Source organism: Ovis aries, chromosome 19, assembly GCF_016772045.2.
Source record: "Ovis aries strain OAR_USU_Benz2616 breed Rambouillet chromosome 19, ARS-UI_Ramb_v3.0, whole genome shotgun sequence".
Taxonomy (NCBI): Eukaryota; Metazoa; Chordata; class Mammalia; order Artiodactyla; family Bovidae; genus Ovis; species Ovis aries.
In genome coordinates, this window is record NC_056072.1 from 56,133,230 (window position 1) to 56,150,996 (window position 17,767).

General features: G+C 49.8%; 1 protein-coding gene across 2 annotated transcripts in view; it reads right to left on the reverse strand.

Moving 5' to 3' along the window:
* Positions 1 to 3,888: 3,888 nt before the first annotated feature.
* LOC101122984 (histone H1.8) overlaps positions 3,889 to 17,767 on the reverse strand; it is a 30,832-nt gene continuing 16,953 nt past the window's right edge. Inside the window, exons 2-5 of one of the 2 annotated variants that reach the window (XM_042236401.2) lie at positions 8,330 to 8,589; positions 6,326 to 6,674; positions 4,533 to 4,594; positions 3,889 to 4,242 (exon numbers count right to left, since the gene is read on the reverse strand). In XM_042236401.2, the coding sequence (XP_042092335.1) occupies positions 4,006 to 4,242; positions 4,533 to 4,594; positions 6,326 to 6,674; positions 8,330 to 8,589 (908 nt within the window). In that variant the 3' untranslated portion in view covers positions 3,889 to 4,005. Of the gene's footprint in view, positions 4,243 to 4,532; positions 4,598 to 6,325; positions 6,675 to 8,329; positions 8,590 to 17,767 lie in introns of both variants that reach the window. The other variant, XM_027958003.3, reaches the window with a different exon arrangement.

Here is a 17,767-nt window from a genome sequence, read left to right on the forward strand (position 1 = left end):
CCTGCCGTGAGCTCCAGCCTTTATCCTGAGGTGGCCGTGCTTGTAGCAGAAAGGAGGGCGGGGAGCCTGGCTTAGGACCCCGCCCAGCCCCCTTCGCAAGGGGCAGGCAGACACTGACTCTTGCTTCTGAGCAGCTCCGCGGGATAACCACGCCCGTGCCCACTGGCCACCAGGACGAGGTCACAGCAGCTGTGTGTCACCTACCGCTGCCCCTAACCTGCTTACCCGTGTAACAGGCCGTGAGGAGAATGTGTCCCCATTTGACAGATGTAGAAACAGACTCTCAGCACAGGCGGGGACTCTCCCAGGTCTTGGGACAGGGAGGGCGCCACACCAGTGTGCTTCCTCCGGGCTGCGTGTCCACAGTGGCCCCCAGACTGCGTGGGGCGCTCCAAGCTGACCACCCTGAGAGAGACTGGATGTTTACATGCTTATCCTGAGTTTGTCAACAGTCTTGACAAATATGCACAGGCTTCCCCGGTGGCTCAGATAGTAAAGAATCCACCTGCAATGCAGGAGATCTGGGCTCAATCCCTCGGTAGGGAAGACCCCCTGGAGACGGGCATGGCAACCCACTCCAGTATGCTTGCCTGGAGAATCTCATGGACAGAGGAGCCTGGCAGGCTACAGTCCAGGGGGTCGCGCAGAGTCGGATACAACTGAGCAACTCACTCAACACTTTGACAAACATGTACCATCAACCCCGTTACGCAGATGAGGAAATGCAGACTGCTCCGGGCTGGTATAACCCTGGACTCTTCCTGCCACTGTCCTTGACTTGGGATCAGCAAATACCACAGAGACTCCCAGCCCTGCCTGCCCCCTAGTTGGCTCTGGGCCTGAGCCGAGGCTAAAGATCACTGAGCCCCAGGAACGGTCACTAGAGGACCAGCCCCAAATTAAAAGTGGCTTAAGTTTTTTTCCTTTTAGGAAGGAGAAATAACCACACATATATATCAGGAGTAAGAACTAGGACAGAAACATATACAATTTAAACAAAACCCCACTAACACCAGTTCTAGAATTAATGAGCACAGCAAAGTGAGGAGAGAAAAGTAAACAATTTTTAGCTTTAAAAATAGCCTCTTCCTGTCGTGCCTTCTGGGTGGAGAGAGATTATCTTTCCAAATTTTCTATTCTGATCACTGATGCGTTTTTATTAAGCAGCAGATTTTCTAATGTGAGTTATTGACACATTTGATGGGGTTTTTTTTTGGTGGGGGGGAGGTGTGATTCTAGAATGAATACATGTTTTCTGCAGAACTGTCAAGGAGGACAGAAAGCATGGAGAAAATAAAAGCCACCCTAACCCACTCGTGGTGTGAATCTCAGAGAATGTTGTCCCAAAGCCCAAATCGTGTACCCGCCTGGGCCGTGGGCAGACGGGTAGGAACTGGAACCAGGACGTGCTCCATCCTGCAAGCTGCCTTTCCCCCATGCGGCCTTTCGTCAGCACCATCTTTCTATGCCATTAAATATTCCACAGCCTGTTTTAATGCCTGATTAACATGCGAGTCCTCCTTGAAGTTTAAAGACACATTGCGAGTGGAGGAAATCTCTCGCCTCTGGGGTCGTCTGCTTACCACCCCCAGTCCTTGCCTGGGCCCCCGGAGGCTTGCCTTGCGGCTCCAGGTGTCCCTTGGCTCTGTCTGTGGGCCACAGCAGGTGGGGACTTTGGTGGACTGTCTGTCCTCAAGCCGGGGAGTAGGCTTTCCTGAATCTCGTGGGGGCTCCATGCTGTCCAACCTTGGTCAGGTCAGGGCTCCTGGCCAGCCCCCAGCTCGTAGAGATGCCCAGTGATGCCCACCCCCAAGAGCCTGCCCGGGGTGCCTCCCACAACTGGACCCCTCTCGTGGAAAGCGCCAGCCCAGTTCCCTGCCAGCTGCTCACGGTGCCCCTGGGGGCTCTGCCGGCAGCCCCATGACAGAGGCCCCAAGGAAGCTGCGAAGCCCGACAAAGCCTCGCGTGGGATTGGCAAGGCAAGGGCGGGGCTGAGAGGAGGGCAGGGAGGGAAGACAACACTGGGCTGCCTCAGTTTCCCTTTGTGTCCATCTGCCCCTGCCAAGTGCTGTCCAGTTGACCTCTGATGCCCCTCAAAACCATTCCGTTGGTCTCCACACCCCTCCCTGGCTCAGCGGTCACCCCTCATCTGGACCATCTCTCAGCAGCCTTCTGAACGAGCTGAGTTCTCACCCCACCAGGTGGGTGCGCCGAGCAGGTACTCATGTGGACCCCACATTATGGACTCATCACTGACCGCTTTCTACACACACTCCCCCAACAAATCCCATCCACCGAGCGTAAACATCTACCTAGCATCCACCACTTCTGACCCCTCCCTCTGTGGCCAGCCACCCCTCAGCTGGACCACAGCAGGGGCTACCACCCTGGCTTCCCTCGTAGCTTAGACAGTAAAAGACTCTGCCAGCAATGCAGGAGACCCACGTTCGATCCCTAGGTCGGCAAGAGCCCCTGGAGAAGGGAAATGGCTACCCACTCCAATATTCTTGCCTGGAGAGTCCCATGGACAGAGGAGCCTGGCAGGCTACAGTCTGTGGGGTTGCAGAGTCAGACACGGCTGAGGTACTCACACACACACACACCTCCCTGGCCTCCCGTGGCTGCCCGTGTCCCCCTGTGGGCACTCAGCTGCTCAATGGCCTCAAATGGGCATTTATCACAATTAAAACCCAAAGTTCTTACCCTGGCTCGAGAGGCCCTTCAAGATCTAACCCTTGTCCACCCTGCAGCTCTTGTTATAGTGTCTACTGCTGCGTAACAAACCACCTCAGTACACAGTGCGTCTCGTGCGTCTGTGATCAGGGCAGGGCTCACAAGGGAAGGCCCGTCCTTGGTGTCAGTGGGGCCGCTCAACAGGGGCAGAAGATCCAGTTACAGGATGGCACATGCCCAAGGGGGCCAAATTGGCGCTGGCTGGTCAAGGAGCTCAGTTGGGGCTGAGAACTGGGGTGTCTCGATTCTCATCCAACAGCTGTTTAGGCTTCCCCACTGCATGGCGGCTGAATTCTAAGCACAAGTGTTAAAAAACGGAAAAGCAACCCGCACACAGGAAGCAGAAGCTGCCGGTCTCTTGCACCCTGGGCCCAGAAAGTGTTCCCGTGTCATCTCCTCAGTACTCGATTCAAGTGATCACAAAGCCCAGAATGAAGGTGCAGGGAGGCAGACTCAACCTCTCCTCGCGCAGAGTGTCAGATGTTTAAAAATAACCGCAGCCCTCACCTCCGCGCCTCCGGCTACCGTCTCTGTGCGGGCTTCAGCCGTTATGAACCGCCCTGAGTTCCGTAGCTCACTCCCCACCCAGGGCCCCGCACTTCCACTCCCTTCTGCAGATTCCCGTGGGACCCACAGTCCTGCTCAGTGACCAGTCCAGTGATCCACACTTCTTCTCAGCCCCTCTAATCCTTCCTCTCTGCAGCCACAGAGCTCCTTCTCAACACACACGTCAGTCTCTCCCAGCCTGTAACCCTCCCTGGCTGCCACTGCCCCCAGGATGCCGCCTGCCTTCCCTAGCCTACTCCACCATGCCTTGCTGCCCCATCCCCACGGCCCAGCGGCTCATGCCACCCCTCCCCGACTTGTGCTCCTCTCAAAGCCACAATTCGCCCCCGTCCAGTCTTATCCCACTGCCTGCAAGCCCTCCTCCCCTCATCTGTCTGGCAAACCCTGCTCACCCTTTTAAGACCAAGAGCTGCCTCCTCCAGGAAGCAGTCCCAGATCTCAGGTTGGACGAAGCATCTCTCCTGTGCCTCTACATGCCCCTGCATGCCTTTGGATCCCTGTTGCAGTCTGCATTTCCCAGGGCAGGAGCTTCCATCCTGTCCATCTGGGTCCATGCCCTGGATAGCCAAATCTTTAGACCTCAGCCTCCTCTTGCACCCATGAGTGGGGAAAAAAAGCTTTATTGATAAATAGGTTCTAGTGAAATAAACAGTGATAGTTTCTAGGGGAGTAAAAAAGTAGAATCTGCATCTCTCCACCTCGCCTCTAGCCCTCGGCTTCTGCCTTCTTGCTCGCCGCTTTGGACACTGAAGACTTGGTGGGGATGCCAGGCTTTCTCGGGCCCTTAGAGGCCTCAGCCTTCCCAGCCAGTGGTACAGGCTCCTTCTTGGACCCAGCACCCTTGGGAGGAACAGGGGCCTTGGCTTTGGGCCCCTCCCCAGCAGCCTCTTTAGGGACCTTGCCCCCCATCTTCTTTTTGGCCAGGGAAGTACCATTCTCACCCTGTAAGAAAGCAAACCAGGAGAAGGTGGCAGGGCTGGGCACACCACTCAGAGACCATGAACTCAGGGTTGAAAGCCCAGCTCTAGGTTGCTTTCGACAAGTGCCCTCCCCTCTCTAAGCCTCAGCCCCCTATCTATAAGGTGGGGACGGTGATCTTCCGGGCACTGGAGGGCTGGGAGCAGAGGAAACTGAAGTAGGTTACCCTCTTCTTACCCACCCTGGGCTTCAGTGGGGACACTCGAGCTCTGGCCACTGGAGATCAAGACAAGGGAAGTCACCCCGGCACCTACCTTGGTGACTGTGGGTTTTGAACTCTGACTTGCAGGCTGTGTTTTCCTGTGGGCCTTGGTATCTGCTGGAAGAGGGATGCCGTGTGAGACAGACTTTTTTCCAGAGGAGCTGCCGCTCGGCAGCAGGGTTGAGGGGCCCCACAGCCCGCAGCCTGCCCAGGGCCCAGTCCTCATGCTGACGCATGCAGGCTGTGCGACCTGGGACAAGTCGTTCAGCCTGTCTGAGCCTGGTGCCCGAATCTGCCAACTGAAGGTCGCAGCCTCTGGCCCATGGGACAGCAGGAGGATTAAGTGAAGGAGGGCAACCATCCCTCATTCCATTCACAGCTCCCCATCCACCCACTTTATCTTCAACCCATCTTCCACGCGGCGGCCAGGGTACATTTTAAAAAAATGCCTCAGGCCCTACCTGTCCCCTGTTCAGAGTCTTTCCATAACTTGATAAAAACCATCAGGGAGAACAGTATAGAATTTCCCTACTCAACTAGGAATGAAACCACCATGTGACCCAGCAATCCCACTAGAAGGGCATGTATCCTGAGCAAACCATAATTCAAAAAGACACGCGTGCCCGCCCTGTTCATTGCAGCACTGTCTACAACAATCAGGACACGGAAGCAACCTAGATGTCCACCAACAGATGAACGGATGAAGGGGCTGTGGTCTACCTATACCAAGGAATATTACTCAGCCATAAAAAGGAATGCATTTGAGTCAGTTCTGTTGAGGTGGATGAACCTAGAGACTGCCATACAGGGGGAAGTCAGTCAAGACGAGAAAAACAAATATATGTTAACGCATATACATGGAATTTAGGAAACTGGGATCGAACCTTTTTGCAGGGCAGGAAGAGAAACGCAGACATAGAGAATAGACTTCTGGACACAGCTGGGGAAGGAGAGTGGGACGAAGTGAGAGAGCAGCACTGAAATATACACACTGCTGTGTGCAAAATACATAGCTGGCGGGGAGCTGCTGTATAGTACAGGGGCGCGACTTGGTGCTGTGATGGCTGGAGGGGTGGCAGGGGGGTCACCAGGGAGGGGATACACGTATACAGAGAGTGGATTCACATCGGTGTTCAACAGAAAAATATTGTAAAACAATCACACTCCAATTTTTATAGTTGTTTTTTTTTTTTTAGATTCGTAAGAAAAAAAGCACCTCGGGCCCTAACTGTCCCCTGTCCAGGGTCTTTCTGTGGCTCCGCACCGTCTTCAGGATCAAGTGCAGCCTCCCGCCGCCCTTCACGGCGTCCCCTTCTCCCGCCCCCAGTGCACACAGACAGGACTATTTAGACTTCTCCACCTTTGGGTCTTCCCTGTGGCTCAGATGGTAGAGAATCCGCCTGCAACGTGGGAGACCTGGGTATGATCCCTGGGTTGGGAAGATCCCCTGGCGGAGGGCATGGCAACGCACTGCTGTATTCTTGCCTGGAGAATCGCCCATGGACAGAGGAGCCTGGCAGGCCACAGTTCATGGGGTCGCAGAGCTGGACACGACTGAGCAACTAAGCACAACTCAGCACAGCCACGTCCTTCGTGCCTTCAGGCCTCTGCACAAGCTGGTCTTCTGTGTGGGCCACCTCCTCCAGGAAGCCTCCCCTGACCTCTCTCAGAGCTGACCCCTCCTCCCACCCCCACCAGCTACCCTGAGTTCTCTGTCTGGGTCAAGCCAAGTGTCTTTGGGCACACCGAGTAGACACCCCCTCCTCCCCAGAACTGACCCCTCCATCCATGCGGCCAGTGGTTGCCAGAAACCCCATCCCATGCCCACCCCATTCACACCCATACCTTGGCGGCTCCCTCTTTCTTTGACCTTCAACTTCCCGCCAGGCCCACTGGCGCTGGGAGGGGCCTGAGCAGCCTTGTCTGGCCGTTGGGAGGACTTCTTGGCCTCGCCCAGCCTTGCCTCTGGGTCCTTGGTCTGCATGCCTTTCTTGGGGGCATTCTTGGCTGCGCCTGGTTTGGAGGGAGCTGCCCTCCCCTCTCTGGGCTTCCTGGCTCCTTTTTTCACCTCGCCTGGGTTGGCAGGGTCCTTCTTTGACTCACTCGGCTTCTTGGGGTCTTTCCCCTCAGCCTGACTGGGCATCCTGAGGGCTGTCTTCCTGGGTGGGATTTTCCTTTTGTCTTTGGGGACTAACTGGCGGAAGAGAGAATGGGGTGGAACTGAGAGCAGAGGTCTGGGCATCTCCTGCCCCGACACCCTGCGTGAGGCTCAGAGAAGACCCCATCCCCAGGGAGGGGGCGAAGAAGGTGGCCAGGGGCTTGGGGCACAACCGCCTCCTAAAAGCCGGAAGCCAGCAGTGCATGCCACCCTGCCCGCACCACGAGAGAGGCACCACCACAGAGGAACTAAGGGACTCGAGAGAAAACTTGCCCAGCGCTCTCCCCGCTCCCTGCGTAGGTGGCGGCACGCACCTCCCGCCCCTGCCCCTGGAAGCCTCACAGTCCAGCACGTACTGTGAGCCCTGACGCTGTCCTCTCATGCTAACCTGTGAAGCTCCTTTGACTGCCCCCCCAACACCTGCCCGTGGACTGTGGCCCTGACAACATCCCCCGCCCTCCCCGCCACCTCATGCCACTGCGTCCCCAGGTCTCTTGGCCGCTTCCTGCTCTGCAGCTGAACATGGACGTGGAGGACAGATGGGCCCCAACCCCAGCCGTGCAACTCGACCTATCTAACTAAGTCTTCTCCTCCCCGCTTGGGCCTCAGTCTTCCCATCTTTACAATGGGGTCATCAGGGAGGGTGTGAGCAGCAGGGGGATTGCAGGGGCCCCTGGCTCTGCCCTTCTAGAGCCCAGCTCTGATGACACTGCTCCCCAACATCCCTGAAGGCTCATAGGTCCCCGTTACCCACCATGACCAGAAAACAACCCCCACTCCCAGCGCACACACATCTTGACTCCATGGTACCCGAGACCCCCTTCCCTGCCTCTCAGCCCTTGGTCCAGTTTCCTGACTGCCTCCCAGTCACACACACCCCCAGCACCCCCTCTCCTGCTCCCCTTTCACCTCACCCTGTGCCCCTGGCCTTGCCATGGCAGCTGTCAAAGTTCAGACCCACACACTCAGAGTCCCAGGAGGGGGTCTCTCTGAGCTCAGCTAGCCTGTTCCCACAGGGACTGGAATGGGCAGTTTGAGAATGTTCCACCAAGTTCCATAGCGACTGTCAGAGGAACTGCTACATGCTGGGGCACAGCAATGACAAGACGGATCCCAGGTCCGGGTCCCTGGGATCTGGGATCCAAGATGGCAGCTGGTAGTCACCATGCTGTGGTTTGAATTTTGTGCCAAATTTGCTCTTAGCTCTGGGTGACTTGACCCTTTGAGAGAGGAGGATGTGCTGGCTCACAGAGGTGTCAGCCCTGGTTTGGAGACTGTGGGTCTGCAGCCAGGGAGCGTGGGGAGCAAACCCCAAGGCTGTGACCTTGAAGGGGCCAAGGCTGGATCTGGGCTGCCCCTGGTAAAGGAATTCCAGGAAGGGGTCACAGGCGCCAAGGACCCGGAAGTGAAACAGCTAAGATGGTCTCTGGTCAGGGGTCCCACCCAACAAGGAAGGAGGTGGGTGACGGGGCCGTTGGGGCTCAGCCTCCCTGGGGGGTGGGGGAGGGCGGGCAGGGGGCATCTGGGTGAAGACAGAGGAAGAAGAAGAGACAAGAGGAGAGAGGGAACAGTACCCAGAGCTCGGGAAGAAAGAGCTGGAGCTGGAGTTCAAGCCTGGTGCCGAGTTCACCACACCACACCCCGGGGCCCCCTGGCACCTCCCACCTGCCCCTCCACCACCCGGCACTCACTTTGAAGCTGCCGGTGGCCCCCTTGGCCTTGGAGTTGACGGGCCTGATGAGCAGCCCGCGGTGCAGGCCTGTGGCCAGGGCCTGCTTCAGCAGGTGGTTGAGCCGGAGGGCATCCACCGTCGGGTACTTCTGCAGGATGTAGACCTTGATGGCTGCCACCGAGGTGCCCCGGCGCCGCTCCCCGGCCTGCAGCGCCTCCAGCACCATGCGAAGCACCGGAGGGTGGCGGCGCGGCGCCCGGATGGCGCCCCGGGCCAGGCCTGTGGGGGGTGGGGCGGCAGGACGTCACCCAGGGCCCAGACCACTGCAGGGGGTGGGCGGGGGACAGAAACTCACCCAGGGCCCAGACCTCTGTGGGGGGCAGGGGGCAGCAGGACTTCACCCAGGGCCCATACGGCACCCCAGGCCAGGCCGGCGGGGGCCAGGGGCAGCAGGACATCACCCAGGGCCCAGACCGCTGCGGGGGGGCAGGTGGGGGCGGCAGGACGACCCCAGGCCCCCAGCTGACAAACGCGCCCAGGGAAGCACCCGCTGGGTGCTGGCCAGTCCCCGTGGCCGGTGGGCAAGCAGCCCAGGGACTCACGAATTTGCTCCCCCAGCCCCACCCACCCCTGACCTTGGCCAGCCAGTCTCCCAGGGCCCACCATGGGGCTGGGCACACAACAGCCCTCCACAAAGGGTTATTAAAGAGCACTAAAGGGTCCTTTCAGTAAACAACACTGGGATTCCCTCCCTGGTGGCCCAGGGGTGAAGAGGCCACCTGCCAGTGCAGGGACATGGGGTCAGCCTCTGGTCTGGAAGTAAGATGCCACACATCCCGGGCGCCTCAGCACTGGGTCCACGACTACGGAAGCCCGCGTCCAAGAGCCCGCACCCTGCGTCAGGAAGCCGCAGCAATGAGAAGCTCATGCGCCATAACCAAGACCCAGCGTGCCAAAATAACTCAAAAAAATAAAAACCCTACACCAGGCCAGTTGTCTAAATCTAACATTTTACAGGAAATGCAAGGGCCACATGAAATCAGTAAAACCCAGATATGAGGAACTCTCCAGGACACGTGATCCAGTGCCTTCTACAAATAAGCAAGGAGGAAAAATAAACGTGGGAAAGGCCCCAGAAAGGAAAGATCCTACGAGACCCTTCAACCAGAGGCAATGTAGGAGCCTTGCTCAGACTCAGAGTATGATCTGAACAATCTGACTGGGGGCAGAAAAGGCAACTAGGCACATGCGGACCCTGGGGTATTTGAAAGCAAGAGAGTTCCGGATAAACGTCTACTTCTGCTTCATTGACTATGCCAAAGCTTTTGACTGTGTGGATCACAATGAACTGTGGAAAATTCTGAAAGAGATGGGAATACCAGACCACCTGACCTGCCTCTTGAGAAACCTATATGCAGGTCAGGAGGCAACAGTTAGAACTGGACATGGAACAACAGACTGGTTCCAAATAGGAAAAGGAGTGCGTCAAGGCTGTATACTGTCACCCCACTTATTTAACTTCTATGCAGAGTACATCATGAGAAACGCTGGGCTGGAAGAAGCACAAGCTGGAATCAGGATTGCCGGGAAAAATAACAATCACCTCAGATATGGAGATGACACCACCCTTATGGCAGAAAGTGAAGAGGAACTAAAAAGCCTCTTGATGAAAGTGAAAGAGGAGAGTGAAAAAGTTGGCTTAAAGCTCAACATTCAGAAAATGAAGATCATGGCATCTGGTCCCATCACTTCATGGGAAATAGATGGGGAAATAGTGTCAGACTGTATTTTTGGGGGCTCCAAAATCACTGCAGATGGTGACTGCAGCCATGAAATTAAGACGCTTACTCCTTGGAAGGAAAGTTATGACCAACCTAGATAGCATATTCAAAAGCAGAGACATTACTTTGCCAACAAAGGCTATGGTTTTTCCAGTGGTCATGTATGGATGTGAGTGTTGGACTGTGAAGAAAGCTGAACGCCGAAGAATTGATGCTTTTCAATTGTGGTGTTGGAGAAGACTCTTGAGAGTCCCTTGGACTGCAAGGAGATCCAACCAGTCCATTCTAAAGGAAATCAGTCCGGGGTGTTCATTGGAAGGACTGATGCTGAAGCTGAAACTCCAATACTTTGGCCACCTCATGCGAAGAGTTGACTCACTGGAAAAAGACTCTGATACTGGGAGGGATTGGGGGCAGGAGGAGAAGGGGATGACAGAAGATAAGATGGCTGGATGGCATCACCAACTCGATGGACATGAGTTTGAGTGAACTCCGGGAGTTGGTGATAGACAGGGAGGCCTGGCGTCCTGCAGTCCATGGGGTCACAAAGAGTCGGACATGACTAAGCGACTGAACTGAACTGAAGGATGATATTGCTTCCGGTGTGCTAATGGCAGTGCAATTATTTTAAGAGATTCTCATCTTTTAGAGATAAATACCGAACAGTTTACAGATGAAATGCTAAGTGTGGCATTTACTCTGAAATAACGCAGTGGTGGAACAAGGGTAACCACGAGCTGTTAGCTGCTGAAATTGACTGATGGGTGCATGGGGCTGAGGGGGCGGGGCTGTCACCGTACCATCAGTCTACTTTTCATCATAACAAGTAACAAAAGAATTTCACTCTTGGGTATATACCCAGGAGAAAATAAAATATATGCCCACACAAAAATATACATACAAATGTTCACAGAAGCATTACTTTTGGTTTAGTCACTAAGTCGAGTCCAACTCTTATGGCCCCACAGACTCTGTTCACGGGATTTCCCAGGCAAGGATACTGGAGAGGGTTGCCACTCCGGGGATCTTCCTGACGCAGGGATCAAACCTGCGTCTCCTGCTTTGTCTCCTGCTTTGCAGGTGGATTCTTTATGGGCTGAGCCACCAGGGAAGCCCCTTACATTATCTATAATAGTTCAAAAGCAGAAGCAATCCCGAAGCTCATAAACTAGTGAATGGATAAACAAGACGTAGTCCAGCCAGAACATCGTACAGCCAACAGGAGGAATGAGGTACTTCCTTGAAAAGATGATGCAGAGTGAAAGAAGGTAGTCACAAAACAGTCACATATTGTATAACGTAGCTGATATGAAATGTCAGGAATGGGGAAATTGGAGCCAAAAAATAGATTCGTGGTTGCCAGGGGCTGGGAGGCGGGTGGAGACGGTGAGTGACTACCACTGGGTACAGGTTTTTATTTAGAGGAGATGGAAATATTCTAACATTCACAGTAGAGATGGGCCACAACTGTGAATGTGCCAAAAGCCGGCACACTTCAAGTGGGGGAGCTGCATGCTGTGGGTTACTGAGATGGCCCAATAAGCTGCTACTTTTAAACTGTTGCAAAAAAGAGTAGGATCCAGGTGAGGAGGGAGACAGTGTCAGAAGCTGTCAGTCACCACGAAGCACAGAAAAGTGATTTACATATGAAACCTAATTTAAACATGGTGATTAGAAATGTTGATTTCTGACCAATTTCTAAAAACTGAAGACTCAGAAGAGCAATCAAGTAGCTAATATCAATACACATACACGAAGGCAGATGTGCTCAGTTGCTCAACTGTGTCTGATTCTTTGCAGTTCCAAGGACTGTAGCCTGCCAGGCCCCTCTGTCCAAGGAATATTCCAGGCAAGAATAGTGGAGTGGGTTGCAATTCCCTTCTCCAGGGGGTCTTCCTGACCCAGGGATCAAACCAGCATCTTCTGGGACTCCTGCACTGCAGGAAGATTCTTTACCACTGAGCCACCAGGGAAGCCCCTTTATATATATATATATATATATATATATATCTCATAGTAAAGTGGAAAAATAGAACTTTGTACATATACAGATTGCTGTATCAAAATCGCATGGGAACTATTAATATAAAACAAAAAACTACAATAGATACACACATATAAAAGAAAAAGTCACCCGAACACAACAATACGGGGCTTCCCTGGTGACTCAGTGGTAAAGAATCCACCCGCCAGTGCAGGACACGTAGGTTTGATTCCTGGCACGGGAGAATCCCACATGCTGAGGGGCAGCTAAGCCTGTGCATGGCAACTACTGAACCCATGCGCCCTAAAGCCTGTGCTCCACAATGAGAGTAGCCGCTCTAGTGAGAAGTCCACACTCCACAAGTAGAGAGTAGCCTCCACTCAGCGCAAATGGAGAAAGCCCTCACACAGCAATGAAGACCCAGGATAGTTAAAAACAGATAATAAAAAGAACAAAACCCACAACACTAGTCATCAAACCACCAGAGATAAAAGAGGGAAGAAAGAAGACCAACAACAACAACAAAAAATCCAAACAATTAAGAAAACAGCAATAGGAATACATATATCAATAATTACTTTAAATGTAAAAGGATTAAGTGCTCCAACCAAAGACACAGGCTGGCTGAATGGATACAAAAACAATATCCACTTTACAAGCTGGTCTATAAGAAACACACTTCAGACCGAGGGACACATATAGACTGAAAGTGAGGGAATGGAAATAGATACTCCATGCAGATGGAAATCCAAAGAAAGCTGGAGGAGCTATCCTCTTATCAGAGAAAATACATGTTAAAATAAAGGTCGTTGCAAGAGACAAGGAAGGACACAACATAATGATCAAGGGATCAATTCCAAAAGAAGATATAACAATTGCAAATATTTATGCACCCAACTTAGGAGCACCTCAGCACACACGGCAAACCCCCATAAAAGAGGAAACTGACAGTCACACAAAAATAGCAGGGGAAATTAACACCCCAATTACACCAATGAATAAATGATCCCGACAGAAAATAAGGAAACACAAGCATGAAAAGACACAAGAGACCAGATAGACTTAATTGATATTTATAGGACATTCTATCCGAAAGCAACAGAATACACTTTCTTCTCAAACGCACATGGAACATTCTCCAGGATAGACTGTGTCTTGGGTCACAAATCAAGCCTTGGTAAACTTTAAAAAACTGAAATTGTATCTAGCATCTTTTCCAATCACAACACTATGAGATTAGAAATTAAAAAAAACTAAACAAAAAATCACACAGAAGCTAAACAATGCACTAGTAAATAACCAAGAGATCACTGAAGAAATCAAAGAGGAAAGGAAAAATACATTAAAACAAATCACAGTGCAAACACAGCAACACAAAATCCACCACCCAGAACCTGTGGGATGTAGCAAAAGCAGTTCTAAAAGGGTATATAAGGCACTTTAATCCTAGCTCAAGAAACAATAAACTCTCACATAAACCACCTAACCCTGCTGATTCATGTTGAGGTTTGACAGAAAACAACAAAATTCTGTAAAGCAATTATCCTTCAAAAAAAAAATAAATTAAAAAAAAAACAACAACCTAACCTTATACCTAAAACAACTAGAGAAAGAAGAAACAAAACAAAGTTGGTAGAAGGAAAGAAATCATAAAAATTGGAGCATAAATAAATGAAATGGGAATGAAGACAACAATAGCCAAAAAAATCAATGAAACTAAAACTGGTTCTTTGAAAAGATAATTGAAATTGGTAAACTTTCATAGAGACTTGTCAAAAAAAATGGGGAGAGGACTCAAATCAATAAAATTAGAAATGAAAAAGGAGAAATGACAACTGACACTGTAGAAACACAAAGGCTCAAAAGACATTACTATAAGCAACTCTAAGATGATAAACTGGACAACCAGGAGAAACGCACAAATCCTAAGAAAGGTAGAACCTTCCAAGACTGAACTTGCAAGAAATAGAAGATATCAATGGACCCATCACAAGTCATGAAGTTGAAACTGTAATGTAAAATCTTTCAACAAACAAAAGTCCAGAACCAGATGGCTGTGGATTTGATCAAACATTTAGAGAAGAGTTAACACCTATTCTTCTGAAACTCTTTTACAAAACTCTGTTGGAAGAAGGGACACTCACAAACTCATTCTATGAGGTCACCATTACCCCGATTCCAAAATTAGCCAAAGATACCACAATAAAAGAAAATGACAAGCCAATATCACTGATGAACACAGACATAAAAATCCTCAACAAGTACCAGCAAACTGAATCCAACAACACATTACCTGATCATAAACCATAATCAGGTGGGATTTCTCACAATGATGCAAGGATTCTTCAATATCCACAAACCAACCAGTGCGATGCATCACATTAATAAACTGAATGAAAGCCATATGATAATATCAACAGACACAAAACACTTTCACAAAATTCAAAACACACATTTATAATAAAAAAAATTTTTATAAAGTAGGCATAGAGGAAACTTATTTCAACATAATAAAAGCCATAAGTGACAAAACCCACAGAACACGTCATTTTCAATGGTGAAAACCTAAAAGCATTTTCTCTAAGATCAAGACAAGGAAGCTGACTCTAAACACTATTATTCAACATAGTTTTGGAAGTCCTAGCTACAGCAATTGGAGAAGAAGAATAGATAAAAGAAACTCAAATTGGAAAACTAAACTTTCATTGTTTGCAGATGACAGATACTATACACAGAAAATTCTAAAGATGCCCCCAGGAAACTATCAGAGCTCAATGAAACTGATACTGTTGCAGGATACAAAACGCATACCCAGAAATCTCTTGCACTCTTGTTTACTGACAATGAAAGATCAGAAAGAGAAAATAAACCAATCCCACTGACCACTGAAACAAAAAGAATAAAATAGCAAGAAAAAAAAAACAAAACTACCTAAGGAGGCAAAAGACACACTTTTGAAAAACTCTAATAAGACACTGATCAAAGAAATCAAACATGACACAAACAGAGAGATACACCATATTCTTGGGTTGGACAAACCAATACTGTAAAAATGACAACACTACCCAAAGCAATCTACAGATTCAATGCTGCTGCTGCTGTTGCTAAGTTGCTTCAGTCGTGTCCGACTCTGTGTGACCCCATAGACGGCAGCCCACCGGGCTCTGCTGTCCCTGGGACTCTCCAGGCAAGAACACTGGAGTGGAATGCAATCCCGATCAAATTTCCAATGGCATTTTTCACAGAATTAGAACAAAACAATTTATAATTTGTATTAAAAAAAAAAAAAAAAAAGAAACAGAGCTGGAGGAATCAAGCTCCCTGAATTTAGACTATACCACAGGGCTACAGTAATCAAGACAGCATATGGTATGGCACAAAAAGAGAAATACAGATTAATGAAACAGAATAGAAAACCTACGCACCTACGGTCACCTAATTTATGACAAATGCGGCAAGAATATACAATGGAGAAAAGACAGTGTCTTCAATAAGTGGTGCTGGGAAAACTGGACAGCTGCATGAAAAAGAATAATATTAGAATACCCCCTAACACCATACGCAAATTAAAGTCAAGATGGATTATAAGGCCAGAAACTATAAAACTCTTAGAAGAAAACATAGGCAGAACACTCTCTGACATAAATCACAACAACATCTTTTTTGACAGAACATTACTCAGCCATAAAAAGGAATGAAATTGGGTTATTTGTAAAGACATGGATGGAGCCAGGAACTGTCAGAGTGAAGTCAGAAAGAGAAAAACAAATATCATGTATTAACGCATGTGTGGAGTCTGAAAAAGTTCTGTACAGAGGATCTTATTTACAAAGCGGAAATAGAGACGCTGACATAAAGAACAAACATACGGATACCAAGGGGGTAGGGGGGAATGGGACGAATTGGGAGACTGTAGAGAACCTACTGTAGAGCGCAAGGAACTTCACTCAATGCTTTGTGATGACTTAAATGAGAAGAAAATCCAAAGAGCGCACACACACACACACACACACACACACACACACAGCTGATTCACTTTACTGTACAGTAGAAATTAATACAACATTGTAGAGCAACTATACGCTAATAAAACTTTTTAAATAAAAAGAAATAAATGGGACTTAATTAAACTTAAAAGCTTTTTCACAGCAAAGGAAACCATAAACAAATCAGAAAGGCAACCTTGAGAATCAGAGAAAATATCTGCAAATGAAGCAAGTGACGAGGGATTAAACTCCAAAATATACACACAGCTCATGCAGCTCAATATAAAAACAAAACAATCCAATCAAAAAATGGAGAGAAGACCTAAATAGACATTTCCCCAAAGAAGAAACACAGATGGTCAAGCAGCACATGAAAATACGCTCAACTTCACTAATTATTAGAGAAGCGCAAATCAAAACTGCAATGAGCTATTACTTCAAACTGGTCAGAACGGCTATTGTTTCAAAAAATCTACAAGCAGTACATGATGGAGAGGGTACACTGTTGGTGGGAATGTAAACTGATACAGCCAGTATAGAAAACAGCATGGAGGTTCCTCAAAAAATTAAAAATAGAACGACCATATGATCCAGGGATCCCACTACTGGGCAAATACCGTGAAAAAAACCTTAATTCAGAAAGATACGCGCACTGCGGTGTTTACTTCAGTATCCTTTAAAACAGCCAGGGCTTCCCTGATGGCTCTGTTGGGAAAGAACCCGCCTGCAATGCAGGAGACCTGGGTTCGATCCCTGAGTCGGGAAGATCCACTGGAGAAGGGATAGGCTACCCACTCCAGTATTCTTGGGCTTCCCTAGTAGCTCTGGTTAAAAAAAAAAAATCCACCTGCAACGAGGGAGACCTGGGTTCGAACCCTGGGTTGGGAATATCCCCTGCAGAAGTGAACAGCTACCCACTTCAGTATTCTGGCCTGGAGAATTCCATGAACCATACAGTCTATGGGGTCGCAGAGAGTCAGACATGACTGAGCAACTTTCACTTTCACTTTGGGCTTCCCGGATGGCTCAGACGGTCAAGAGTCTGCCTGCAGTGTGGGAAACTTGGGTTCAATCCCTTGGCCCGGAAGATCCTCTGGAGAAGGAAATGGTAACCCACTCCAGCATCCTTGCCTGGAAAAATTTCATGGACGAGGAGCCTGTAGTCCATGGAGTCGCCAAGAGTCAGACATGACTGAGCGACTTCATTTTCTTCTTTACAATAACCAGGACATGGAAGGAAGTTAAATACACATTGACCCATGAATGGATGAAGATCTGGTGTGTGTGTATACACTCACACAATGGAATATTACTCAGCCATAAAAGGCAATGAAATTATCTGTAGAGAAATGAACGGAGCCAGAGACTGTCATAAAGAGTGAAGTTGGTCAATAAGAGAAAAACAAGTACCGTGTCTTAATGCATATGTGTGGAATCTAGAAAAGTGGTACAGATGACCCTATTTGCAGGGCAGGAACAGAGACCCAGACGTATGGATGTATGAACCTGGGGGCCGGGGAGGGAAGTGGGATGAACTGGGAGACTGGGTTTGCCATGTATACACTACTCTAAGTAAAACAGCTAGCTAGTGGGGACCTGCTGGATGGCACAGGGAACTCAGCTCAGTGCTCTGTGCTGACCTCCAGGGGTGGGGTGGGTGAAGGGTCGATACCTGCATACATACAGCTGATTCGCTTTGTTGTACA